Source organism: Oncorhynchus clarkii, chromosome 31 (genome assembly GCF_045791955.1).
Source record: "Oncorhynchus clarkii lewisi isolate Uvic-CL-2024 chromosome 31, UVic_Ocla_1.0, whole genome shotgun sequence".
Lineage (NCBI taxonomy): Eukaryota > Metazoa > Chordata > Actinopteri > Salmoniformes > Salmonidae > Oncorhynchus > Oncorhynchus clarkii.
The window spans coordinates 18,530,745-18,544,428 of record NC_092177.1 but is presented as its reverse complement, the minus strand read 5'-3'; the positions used below and the strand labels follow the sequence as shown (position 1 = coordinate 18,544,428).

The 13,684-nt window shown below is 41.6% G+C and overlaps 2 protein-coding genes across 2 annotated transcripts; both read right to left on the bottom strand.

The window, feature by feature from the left end:
- Window positions 1-2,112: 2,112 nt before the first annotated feature.
- Window positions 2,113-6,845, bottom strand: LOC139390627 (ring finger protein 103). The gene is made up of 4 exons (XM_071137877.1): window positions 6,039-6,845; window positions 5,548-5,696; window positions 5,093-5,208; window positions 2,113-4,491 (listed from the first exon to the last, which is right to left on the bottom strand). Exons 1-4 carry the CDS (start codon window positions 6,262-6,264, stop codon window positions 2,970-2,972), a joined length of 2,013 nt encoding a protein of 670 aa, XP_070993978.1. The 5' UTR covers window positions 6,265-6,845; the 3' UTR covers window positions 2,113-2,969.
- A 743-nt stretch (window positions 6,846-7,588) lies between these two features.
- On the bottom strand, window positions 7,589-13,404 carry LOC139391054 (abhydrolase domain containing 18). Its single transcript, XM_071138537.1, has 13 exons — window positions 13,281-13,404; window positions 11,583-11,691; window positions 11,386-11,470; window positions 11,055-11,155; window positions 10,443-10,518; window positions 10,197-10,281; window positions 10,064-10,091; window positions 9,810-9,948; window positions 9,612-9,701; window positions 9,369-9,470; window positions 8,834-9,161; window positions 8,557-8,719; window positions 7,589-8,459 (listed from the first exon to the last, which is right to left on the bottom strand). Exons 2-13 carry the CDS (start codon window positions 11,672-11,674, stop codon window positions 8,405-8,407), a joined length of 1,344 nt encoding a protein of 447 aa, XP_070994638.1. The 5' UTR covers window positions 11,675-11,691; window positions 13,281-13,404; the 3' UTR covers window positions 7,589-8,404.
- Between the last annotated feature and the right edge of the window lie 280 nt (window positions 13,405-13,684).

Sequence of the window (13,684 nt, the reverse complement as noted above, 5' to 3'; positions counted from 1 at the left end):
ACGAGTACGCCCAACTGCGAAAAGAAAGCATTTACGTCACGGGTTCATAGCTCTTTCGTTTATAGCTGAAGAACACATCAATATATATGCATCATATTTTTGGTTACCATTGGAACAAATATTTCACATTTTTTTACAAACAAAAAAAAACATCCCTATCATACCTGAAAAACAGAACTAGTGACATTGCAAAAAAATATCTTTGGCAGAGGAATGTCGCGTTCAAAAACACTGGGAATTCGGAAATCTCTAACTTCCGACTTCAGTGCGTTCAAGAAATCAGGGATCTCGGAAAAAAACAAGTTCTGACTTGAACGGTCATCAACCGCAATTCCAAATCGGAAACTCAGGCATCTTTCCAGACTTTCCGACCTGAAGATCACTGACGTCATGAGTTTATTTTTTTCTCCGAATTCGAAGTTGTCTTGATTTCAGCATTACTCCGCCAAAATGTCCTGGTGAGATAAGCAATTTCGTTATATGGAGGCATATGAGTGTCGAATGCCATACTTATTTGATCGCACGTCTTCACTCCGTTGACAGTTTAGCCTACATTTCACTGATCTTAGTAGCAGAAAGCATTTTTTTCAAGGCAGTTGTCAATGATTCCGTTAGGCTGCGTTTCATTTTTTTTTTTGTATGTCTGTTTGATCGAGGGGGAGACACTAGTTAGTAATGTCTGCATTTTTCGATTTGTTTAAAGTATTAATCTATAAATAAATATCTTTGCCAAAATTCGTCATCTCTCCCATGTCTTATTCGACTAGTAGTTGTTCTGAAATGTGTATTGCTTGACTACATTTTACTCCCTCCTATAAGTTTAATATAACACACATACATTCATTATTAATTTCGGTTGCCTACGTGAAGTTTGTTCTATAGAAAGTACTTGACTCGTGATAAAATTTAAGGAAATTAGGAGGGAGATTTCGGCAAGGCCATTTTCTTGCCTGCCGAAATCCTCCCCTACCCCCTTCTATCTTGGGAATGCAAGGCCTGGCACACTTCATATAATTTTGGTAGCTCTTGTTGACCAGTATTGTGTGTCACAGAAAGTATGTGACTCTAGCCACAAAATTAAGGAAATTAGAAGGGGGGGGGGGGGGATTTCGGGAGGCAAGAAAATGGCCTTGCCGAAATACCCCCCCTTCTAATTTCCTTAATTTTGTCACTAGATTCAAATACTTTGTGGCACACATCAGAGTCAAATACTTTCTATAGAACAAACTTCGTCAGGATAGGCAACCGAAATGAATCATTAATGTGTGTTATATTAAACATAGGAGGGAGTAAGATGTAGGCAAGCAATAAACATTTCAGTTACTAGTCAAATAAGACATGAGAGAGTTGATGAATTTTGGCAAAGATATTTATTTATAGACTAATAGCCAAACCAAAAACTGCAGACATTACTAGACATTAGGGAGATTTGGCACACCGGCAGCTTTGGGAAAAACGACTTAGTCGTAGCTGTTGTTCACACGCGCATCTGCCCACTCATTAATCTCTCATGTACAGAAACTTTCGCAAGATAATTTTACTGCAGCGTAACGTGTTTAGCCACTCAGTTTTTTTAATGTTTTATTTAACTAGGCAAGTCGGTTAAGAACAAATTCTTATTTACAATTGTGCGCCGCCCTATAGGACGCCCGATCACGGCCGGGTTGTGATACAGCCCGGGATCGAACCAGGGTCTGTAATGACACCTCTAGCACTGTAATGCAGTGCCTTAGACCGCTGCAACACTCGTGCCCAACCTGATCTTGCCTGCATTCAATAATCAAGGACATGCATTTCCATTGTTAGAGTGGTCATTCAACTATCTTGTCAATATAATAGATCATCTTCGGTTATTTTGTCATGGTTAGTGCTGTCCGGTATCCTAAGGACATCCATACCGTAAAACCTAACCATTTTACTTCAATGGGGCGACGTCAGAGTTGGACATCCGTTTACCAAGGAACATTTTGTCATAGGCTGAGCCGAAATGGCAAATGTGTGGTCTAAACAAATGTTTGCTGGGAGATAACTGTAGTTACTTAAACTGTACAACCGGTACCTGGTTTCTGGGTTCAGGAATGGGAAATCCAGCAAATACCAACCGACAAGAAATTCCACATGAACATTTGTTGTTTATTTTAATGAGTAACATGTTACATGTCAACACTTCCAATTCTCTTTTCAAACTCCAACAACACAGATGACAAGAACAAGTGAATAGACTTGTTGGGGTCCCCTACCTACATGATGTTAATCCGTTAAAAAAACACAGACAAGAGGCATTGACATGCTCCAACGATACATGAAAACGGAGTCAGCAGAGCTGCATAGCACATCGCTTCAAGGGTCATTCCATTATGAACAAAAAACTTTTTCGTGCTGCAGGGTAAGAGAATGCACTGATACAATTAACCTTAAAAACCAAATCACATGCCTGAAATATAACTTTCTAAATACATCTGGGAATGATTGGCTTCAAGGCCCATATATAGAATTCTTAGGTAGTAGAGCAACTCCACATCAGATTGATACTGATCATGAATAAAGTAGACCATGTTGATAGACAAGATTGTGCAAAGAGAGGACAAAATGTATCCTACTTGGTTTCCTGGTGATTTCCTTGTTCATAACAGTTCTGAAACTTTTGTTTCTCCAAATGACTTTCTGGGGTGGGGCAAAACATCAAGATAGAGCATTAAGGTCTCTTCATGACATAGTAGATGATCAAAAATGCATTTAAACTATCTGAACAAAAGCCAGATTTAAGCTATTATTTTTGAGACTAGTAGTATTAGAAATACATTTCCCCTCGCAACGGATATACCCTATTGTGTGTAGGTTTGGTTTACACTACCAAAATGTTTAATGAAAACCAACTACAAGGATCCAAGGACTGACGATGGACACATCAAGTATTTCTATAAGTTAAGTGCAGGACAGGAGGCAGGTTGGCAGACAGAAATATTCTGCTATTCCTGCTGCTCCAGTAGGTCCAGACCAGATGATCTAACTGGCTTCCTTTTGTAGGATGGCCCCCTGCACACCGGGCAACAGTGCTGTCCACCTGCCAGCCAGACCACAATGCATTGCTGGTGGAACACGTGGGCACAGGGCAGTCCCATGACAATGCAATCAGTCTCAAAGTTCTCCAGACACACAACACACTCTGTGCAGTGTATCATGTCACTGGGCCATTGGGACCAATCCGCTTGTTGCTCTTGTGCTTCCCTTTTCATGCATGGTACATCCCCTCCATTTTCAGAATGACAACACGAATCAGCGGCACAATCTCTCTCTTTACCACAGCCATGTTCTTCATGCTCACTGTTTAAGCCTTGGGTCTGTCCTCCTGTAGTGTTTTGTATGTTGCTGTCCAGATCTCTGCCGCTGTTCTCTTCAGAGTTTGGCCCACAGACCTGTGTGCACTTGAACCTCCAGGTGGGCAGGTTGTTGATGTAGTCAATGGGGATAAGCGGGTGAAGCCAGAGATCGGGAAAGGCCAACCTCTCCAGAAGGAAATTGGGGTCATCGTCCCAGTCAGACTCGTTGGGGAAGTTATGAAATGAGGTTATGGGATGGACCAAGTAGCTGGTGTACCAATCCCAGAGGCTGGACAGCCACTCCAAGTTATTGGGGTTCTCTTCTTCATTGTTGCATCGCCTCTTCTTCTCAAAGTAGTCGATGAGAAGCCCGTGTGCCAGGTAGGTGCTGAGGAACAGGGCGGGGTGGGAGGAGTAGAAGGTCCAGTCGGTCCTCACCCAGGAGGCGATGGTGGTGGTGTCTGCGTAACGCAACAGCTTGAGGCTGTAGTCGTAGAAGCCCTCCAGATATGGCAACTGAAGGAACCCCAGGATAGGCAGCCAGGAGATGATGAGCAGGGAGTTGTAGGTCCCCAGCGTACTGATGAGAACCACGAAGCGCTTGATGGTGGCGCCCTGTGTTATGAACAGGTCCAACCAGGCCATGAGGTTGACCATCACTAGACTCAACACAAACAGGTCATTGACCTCTGGCTGAACAGAACGGAGGAAAGTGTCCATGGCCTGTAGGGAGATGAACTCTCCAATGCTGTTCCCATATCTGTAGATGCCCTCCGGCATTTTCAGGATGTACGATGGCAACTGTTGCACACCTATCTCTTCCAAGGAGGTTATATTGTCCCAGCTCTGCACATCTACAAAGATGAACTCGATCCGACCTGTGAACTTGACACTGAGTGCTGAAAAAAAGGCTGGAGGTTGTGCCAGCTTGGCAAATAGGAACATCTTTACTGGGTGCTTCTCACTGGGGTGCCACTCTTCAACAAGCTGCTGAGACATGCGGATGGTTTTTATACGGGACGCTACGTGTGCCGTCATCCACTTGAAGATGTGCTCTGTCTCAATGCGTCTGCCATTGTACTCTTTCAGCATAACCTTTCCTTTTGAAGCATAAGTCTGAGGCACAGACATTATAAGTGTGGATTTCATCCAACCCCGTTTACGACAATACCTGCAAGAGATAACAGGATCATCATCAAGGCTACTAATATGCAAATACTGATGTGGCCTATATCAGAATGCAACTTGAAGAATTACAATACACCTTATGGAACAGTGGGGACTGTGAAGCAACACAAACATAGGCACAGACATGCATACACACACATGATAACATACACACACGCACACATTAATTTTGTGTTGTGTAGATATGTGGTGTGGAGTAGGGGCCTGAGGGCACACACCTAGTGTGTTGTGAAATATGTTATGAATATATTGCAATGTTTTTAAAATTGTATAACTGCCTTAATTTCACCAGTCCCCAGGAAGAGTAAGCAGCTAATGGGGATCCATTTAAAAAAAAAAATGTATGTTACTAGGCAAGTCAGTTAAGAACAAATTCTTATTTTCAATGACGGCCTAGGAACAGTGGGTTAACTGCCTTGTTCAGGGGCAGAACAACAGATTTTTTACCTTGTCAGCTCGGGGATTCGATCTTGCAACCATTCGGTTACTAGTCCAACGCTCTTACCACTAGGCTACCTAAATACAAATAACATGCACTTAAATCTAATTAAGTATTATGCAGTTCAAGTATGCATCCAACTTACCTTGAGTCACTGGAGCAGTTAAAAGTACCAGTGCGAATGCCAAACTGAGAAACCTTTTGGACCATTTTACCCCAGTTGGCTTTGCTCAAAAGAGCATCTCGATCTTGGGCAATTACCTACAGAAAGAGAGGATGATATGTTAACATCGGCGTTTAATGTAGGAATTGTATCATTTATTTCACTGCTTGATGTTTTGTGTTAATGTATCTTCATCCTCAATACATGTGAAAAGTAGCAGACATTGAGGAACAAAGTACAGTGTTAGAGTCAATACCACAATTACTTATTTTAGTCTAAAAATTTCAACAACATTTTGAATATTCAAAAATTTTCCTTCTGGAAGAGCTCCTACATTTCTGTTAAATTGTAGCTATGTGAGGTAATATATAAGGTTCTGTATTACTTTTGGAAGAGGTCTAAAGGGGGCATGCAATAAAGCAATCATATCCACCTACCTGGACCAACCAAATGCCATCTTTGGTGTCCTCCACCAGCTCATAAAAGTGCATCTCCCCACTGAAGGTAGTGCTGGACTCAGACTGGGACTCAGCTTGCTCCTTTTCATTCTTGATGGCAGAGTACAACTCCCCTTGCATCAGGTCACCTAGAAGAATAAAACACAGTTATGTGAGGAGTACTGTTGCAGATCGTGATATGTGAGGAGTACTAGCAGATCACGATACGCGAGTACTAGCAGATCATGATACGCGAGTACTAGCAGATCATGATAAGTGAGGAGTATGAGTGAATCATGAAACAATTGAGTGAGACAACTTTGACCCACTCTCTAGCAGCTTTCAGAATGACAAGTGCACTGATACTGTCAGACAGTTTTGCCACCACCAATATTGATTTATTTGTACGGAATTTAAAACAAGCCAGAGTAGATCAGATCACTGTATTTGCAAGTGTTTTGATAACATTGGTTTGTCATGAAAAGCTTTACCTGACTTTTCGACTAGTTCTCTGACATCCCTCTTCTCTGCAAGCCCAGAGTATCCCAGTCCTCGACATTCTAGAATGGTCTTTAACTTATTGAAACTCAGGGTTACAGGATCAACCAACTGGGTGGCAAAAAGACCACTTTCATACCAGACAACTGCTTCAAAAAATCTGGCTAAAACGAATAACACCATAAAATACAGTAGGAGAAAAAATAGTTTTAACCACATCTTACACTGTAAGAGGGTTACTGTAGTTACCGGTGTAAATAGCAGGGTCAGAACCCGTATCTTTTCATTGGTGTCTCCAGGTTTTGTTTAGCCTACTCGATGTAGCAGTTGTCACTCACTGCAACTTATGTTACAGTAAACAGTTAGATAGGACAACTTCAAGGCTTATCTAGTTAGCTATATGTATCAGGGTACAGACGCTCAAAACAAGGCTGATTTTAGGCAAATACACTACCAGATGCCCTTAGGGCAAACTATTCGTTCTCGGTGTCCACCATTTTCACAAATAGTTTCGGTAGCTAGTTACATGCATCTTGAACGCTAGCAAACTAGACGTGAGAATTTCCTTAGCTAGCCAGGTATTTTCGGCCCTGACAGCACAGCAAAATAATCACGAGAAAAGCAATGTCACCGGAAGGATAAATAAAGTCCCCCACTCGTTAGCTCATTTCGCAAAACCATCTGATAGATTATGATGCAGTCTGGTGATCGCTGTAGTCCTGATGATCGTCGTCTTTACGGCCAGATCAGCTGGTGTACATAACAAAGTGACGCTGTCACTATACACGTCATAACAATTTCCGGTTCCACCCCCACGTGCCGATTATATAACAATATTCTTGGTTCTAACTTCAAGTCCCTGTCGATAATTACAAAGACCATGGTGTCCTATTGTACCGTGCCGAAAGACTATGAATGACAGGAAAGTAGAGGAATTTAATATTTTGATGCTGTGGAACAAAAATAGTGTTGCTGTAAATTATAGGGTTGTACTTATTGCTACATGACTATGGGCTACAGATTGTGCCTGGCCCCAGAACCACTACACCAGATTACATCTGGCCCTATTCTGTTGCCATTAGATTCTGTATGTGGTCCTATTGTGAAGTCATCACATCAGAAATTCTACCCCCAGAATTGGTCTGTCCGTGCTGTCATCCGATTCCTTCTGGCCCAAATGCCAGAGTTCTGTATGGCTCTTGATACTGTTCAATACAGTATCAGAACCATCATTACAGAACTGTACAGATACCATTCATTTTGCTCATCTGACCCAAACGGGATGGTTTTTATCTGTTCACTTTGCCTTTGGATACGTACAATGTCATTCACCCAATGGTGTCACAAACGTAAATGACGTAAACAGAACTTTCATATTATTTGTAAGGTCAACTGTGCAGTCATAATGTTCATTGTGTACTGCGTATGAATGAGCATGTAAACACTTAAGTTGCATTCCTGATTTGAGTAGTGTTACTTAGATTTCTGCAAATGAAAAATGTTTTTGTAGATGTAACACACCTGAATGAAAAACAGACAGGAATTGATAGATTTACCTTTTTATTTCAGAATTTAAAAACAGAAGGTCCACTGGAGTAGTAAAACATTGTTTAGGAACATTTGTGACATTTATAAAACATTTGGTTGATGAGGGAGTAGACCATTTACTATTAACTCGGTGTTTACTCCAATACTGGAGAGCTACTGTCCTTTAGGTTAACTCCAACCCTCATCTAGCACACCTGATTCTAATAGTTAGCTGGTCGACATGCTTAATAAGGTTAGTTACAACTGGGGTTGGAGCAAAAACCCACAGAAGGGTAGCTCTCCAGGAATGGTGTTGGAGAGCCTGCTCTGACACAATATCCCCATCTAAACTTTTGTAAGAAGTAACAGGTGTATAACATGTTAGAGCAGGGGAGGTTTAGAAATATTGAGAATAATTCAATGTGGGGCAAGACAGGTTTGGGGGAAAGATATGAACATGTTAAGATAAAGTGAGGCACATCTTGATCAAAGCCTTTAGTCCTAGAATAAAAGGGTGAAGGCAACAACATGGATAAAGATGGGTTGAGGAGCACAAAGTGTGGAATTGGCAAATGTGGGATCATGCGTGAGCTTTAGAAGACATCTATACCCATTTATCCATATAAACAATATTCAATTTTTTTTTTTTACATAAAACTATTGTCATTTCAGTAGCACCTCATTGTAAGTGTATGGATAATATGTTACAAATGTATCCTTCAGGATTTGTTTAACTATTTGAGGTAATCAAATTCTACTGCATAATTTGAAATTATTTACAAATTAGAAAATGTAATCCTTTTCCTGTGAGGATGAGTTTCTGTTTTAGTGGCTAGGTATTGGAATACTTTTCAAGGTATCGGTCGTAGGCATCATAGATGGCTTGCCTGTAAGACAAACATACCAAATAAGTATTTCAGAATATTACAGAAAGACAACAACGGGCATCTGTCTCTTTGTGAAATTTTGGAACCATTTACTCACCGAAAAAGTCCCTGTTTGAAGAGGTAGGCGCTGACATGGCCACCGTTGAGATACCGCACCTCACAGCCTGGCCAGATCTCTTGTAGACTGCGCACACCGGTGCGTGGAATATAAGCATCTTCCTTCGCCTGTATCAGAATGATCAGACTAGGATCCAACGGCACTGGAAAACCAAGACAGCCAGGCTTGAGTGTTACTCAATTGAGCTAAACAAGTTCTACTGCACAACTACAGCATTTTTTGGGTCCCAGCTCTATAGGAATCTGTCAATTCTCACCTGAGAAGTTAGCGATGTGTGTGCACTCATCCATGACACCCTTCATGAAGTCCAGAGACTCAGTGTGGAGGGACTGGCGCTGCCGCCCACTGCCCTTGTTGATGTTGGTATGCTGCATGTTCACAGAGGAAAGCATCTGGTCCAGCCCATGATCGTGGTCCTGTCCATTAGCGCCTTCCCCAGCCCGGGAGTGCAGGGCAGAGGTGCGCATTCCCATGCGGTCCCTCTCGGGGGAATGCAGACCCAAGATATCCGTGGAGAGATCCAGACCAGAAAGCGTGTCAAGTGAGCTCTTTAGAAACTCCTGACCCATCTTGAAGGAATCAACCTGAAATGAAAGGTTGTCTTGTCAATTATGAACAAATTGACTGCACTAATAATGTACCAATTATTAAAGAATGAACCAATCTGTAAAGCCATTTAAGACAACTGCTGTAAAAAGGGTTGATTGAATTGACATCTCAAGCTATAAAACAGATGGTACGATATAGTACGATATGTATACCTAACATTATGTTATGGAATTAAGGTTTACCCCACAGTACTCCAACAGTCTGATGATTTCCTGTTCGTACACAGAGTGCATTGCATACTGCTTCTCCAGTTCCCTCCAGTTCACAGCTTTGCTCAAAACACCCTGTAAAACACAAAATATGTATTTCAGAGCATAGCACTTAACAAATTTGGGCAGTTTACTGATTTGCTTTTAGTTTTTAAAAATAAATTGAAGACTGAGAAATGGGCTTTGTAAATTTGAGATGGATAAAGGAATACTTACTGTGGTAAAAACATTGGAAGCTGTGGTCCAGGAGAGACAGGGAATCAGCGGTATGGGCTTTGGCCAGTTGGTTACAGCTAAGGATGCCATCTGTGAGAAGATGAGAGCTTCCATTGATTGTTCTATCTCCTTTATGAATGAACTTAACTGATGTCTACTTTTGGTAATAGAATGAATGATTGTGTGGCGTGTACTTACATGCCCTCCCATTGAGATACCAGTCATGCCAAGGGGCCAGTAGTCCTCCCTCTCCAGCCAGTGGAGCAGCACTGCAGACTCCAGGATGAGTGCTGCTCCCATCACAAAGAGGTCAGACACATTCCTCAGGCTAGAACGACTAGACAAAAACCAAGCATAAAGCACAAATCATAACGACATTGCCATGACACTCGAATAACGGTAGATGTTTTGAAAAAAAACTAAACAATGACAAGGTTATGGGGATGACTTACACTTGTTCTTTTGGTTTCCGGTATCCATGTACAAGTCGTAGTTAAGGAATTGGAATAAGAAGATTTAAAAACAATTTACAATGTAAATAGTATATTAATACTTATTTTACTATTTCTCTAATTAAAAGGATATAATAAGGGTTTTCCAGGAGAAGTGAAGCCATTCCTGCCTCCTTTATCATGGGTCTGGCCATGAGGGTCCGCCTCTTCCAGAAGAACTGAAAATAAAGCTATTTTCTATGAGAGGTTGTACATCAAAGAAGGTTGATACCTGGTTTGTGCAGTTGATCAGGGGAAGCTATTACATTTGATTGACAAATGTAGCTACCCTGTTAGTGCAAAGAATATTATGAAGCATTTAGTAGCTAATGTAACTTACATGATCTCCAGTCCCAGCCAAGTGAATACATACTGGCTTGTGGTTTTTCCACTTCTTTGGAACTATAAACTGGAACCTTAAAACACAAAAAAATAAGCCATGGGATTAGTGTCTGCTTTGATACCAAAGACTAAAAATGGGACCCAATGCCTCTCTGCTTGGCCGTTAACATTAAGGAGATGGATTTGGGGTGAGGCCCTGTGATAGCATCCTGTTCGGAGGGAGAAACTACCCTATGGGCTGTTCTGGCTCAGACGAGGCTTCTTACTTTACTTAAATCTGAGATCCGCATAAGGTGAAACAGCAACACTGGTCAACTTTTTGTTGTTGTATTATTATATATTTTACAGAATTTTATTTTTTACGGGTCAGGAGGAGGATCCAGCATCATGGGAAAAATAAAATAAATCATAGTAGAATACTGTTTTTCTGTCAGTTTCACCTCTACCGATTCCAGCTTTGACAAAAAAAAAAGAAACACAAAATAATCTCAGAAGTAAGATCAAATTGATCATAGATTTTTCCCAAGTAATAGGAGACATGGTCTATTATTACTATATGGCAATCTGCAAAATTTGACTCATCATTTAGTGACAGTATTATTTCCATTACCTGGCTTTGATGGACTCTGATGGCAAGATACCAGGAACAATGTGTTCCAGAGGAGATATGAAATACCCATTGTGTATTTTGCAGTCAGACTGGTCTTCTACCTAAGACAATAGCAAAAAATATACACAACTGCATGATGTTTCACCATAAAAACAGGTTGAGTCAATGGCAATGTGCATATTATTAAAATGTGAAATGGCTCACTAGGCTACAGACCAATGAAAAACAATTGGAAAGGCACTGTAAGAGTTCAGACCAAAATGCATTTGTTAAGACTTTAAGAATTTAGGCAAAACAAAAACTCTATCAGATTGAAGTGAGGGAGGGGTACCTTGTCAATAAACACAGGATAGTCCTTAGGTACCAGTTCCTTACACTTCTCTCTATTGCCAACGATTTTCCGTAACTCAAATATTCTGTGGAAATATGAAAAGGTGGTTAAATTTACACTGCCACAAAAATAATAATTAGGTGAAAATGTACCTAGTGATTGCCATGCCATATGACAGTAGGCATATTTTAGGCTACCTTTTCAGATCATCAGGCTTTCCCCAACCTTGGATGAAAAGCTTGGTGAGGAGAAGCTTTCTGTAAAGAACATCCAGCCGGCTCACACCCATTGACAAGGATCTCTCATCTGAATGATAAGCCAGAAAATAAGCCCATTAGATTTCACTTAATGTCTACCAGAAACATTTATTCCTGAAAACCAGAAACACAGGCTGTCTCGAACTCCGTGGAGTTCACACAACAACAGGCGCGTTTAAGAGTGTCTGAGATCCTTTGTACGTGTAAATTCAGATTGCCATCCTAGCGTCACCTTCATGTTGGTGCAAACAAGCAGCCTAGATAGTGCTAGGAATCAATAGTCAATCCAGTAGGGGCTGGAAACTATAGTGAGCTTTGAATGGTCAATAGCAACGTGACGTCCCGAAATGCAAGACAAAAGTTCAGATTTCCCCAATTTGGGTCCAGCCCTGTTCATGCTCCTTTGGCCATACTTGCAGCGCCCAACGTCCCCCGGCCCACTTAATTGAAAATGAACGGGGCTCCGTTATTTCATAACCTCCAATGTTTTAGACCAAGGGTGGGCAAACTTTTGGGCCCCGAGGGCCACATAGGGATTTAGACATTCAATTGAGGGCTGCATTTTTGGGGGGACAAAATGTTAGTTAATCTATTGGTGGGGGTGACGCAGCAATCTAAGGCTCTGCATCACAGTGCTTGAGGCATCACTACAGACCCGGGTTCGATCCCAGGCTGTGTCACAGCTGGCAGTGACTGGGAGACCCATGAGGCTGAGCACAATCGCGGACCGGGCGCATGCACGCTGACACGGTCGCCAGGTGTACGGTGTTTCCTCCAACACATTGGTGCAGCTGGCTTCCGGGTTAAGCTGGCATTGTGTCAAGAAACATTGCGGCTTGGCAGGGTCGTGTTTCGGAGGACGCACGGCTCTCGAACTTCGCCTCTCTAGAGTCCGTACGTGAGTTGCAGCGATGGACAAGACTATACCAACTGGAAACCACTAAATTGTGGAACAAAAAAATATACTTTTCTCGTCCCGCTGGTTGTACTTTGCCCCCCTTGTTTTAGACGAACGTCTAGGAGTGAGCTCTGCGATAGCCGAACACAAATGGGGTTTTACAACTAGGCTCAGACCAACATGGTAGTGTTGGCATTGTTTATACATTTAATCTCTATAATGTCGAAATAAACATAGCTCCAACTCCCATGTCACAAACTCAGTCCCAGAAAATAAAATCTGTATAGTAGCCTCAAATGTAACTCTATAAATGAATCGCGCCAAAGTTGGTTCCTGTTCCAGTCATGTCTTTGGTCACGTTCGCGAAGTCAAACAAAAACACCCTTATGATTGGTTGACAATAGAGCCTCCCACAATGCAGGCGACGGCTGCAGGATGAAGTTGGTAAAGAGCATTTAGAGACACTTGCAGTCTAAACTTCATGACCTTAGATAACATGATTTATGTCAAATTCATGCAGCCGCAAGTCGGACAATGATTAAATAATACAACACACGTTGTAAGGCTATGACCAACGATGATCACTGACTTGACAAAAGTGATCCACTCGAACACGCCCAACGTTAGCTATCGTGAATTAACATGCCTTACCATTAAATTAATTGTTGTATGCCGATGTAACGCCTGAACTAATCACGAGAGACAACAAAAAAAAAGGCATTAGAAAGGGGATATTATACCTCAAATTGAAACGGAGTGTGGTGGCCTTTCGCTGATAACTCAGTCTTGGAATTGTATGGTTATCGTAGAGGGCGAATTCCACTACCGCTGGGCTCCCCACGTCCCATCGTGCCATGCGAATTGTGAAACGGATGTAGCTATTTCTTTTTCTGTGGTGTTTGTAAAAGTCACTTGGAGATTGCTGCCACCTTTTGACAAGGAATAGTGACAAAAAATACATGTATATACTACTCATACAGAGTTTACTGGTGCAAAATAAACTGTTGGATAACAAAACAAATTATGTATTTTGATGTCCAAAAATGTTATGGTGTGACGAATGATATAAATATAATTGGGTGTGATTTGACCTATTGGATACATTGAGGAGTGGCATGAACTCTTGTTGATTGTCCAGCAGGTA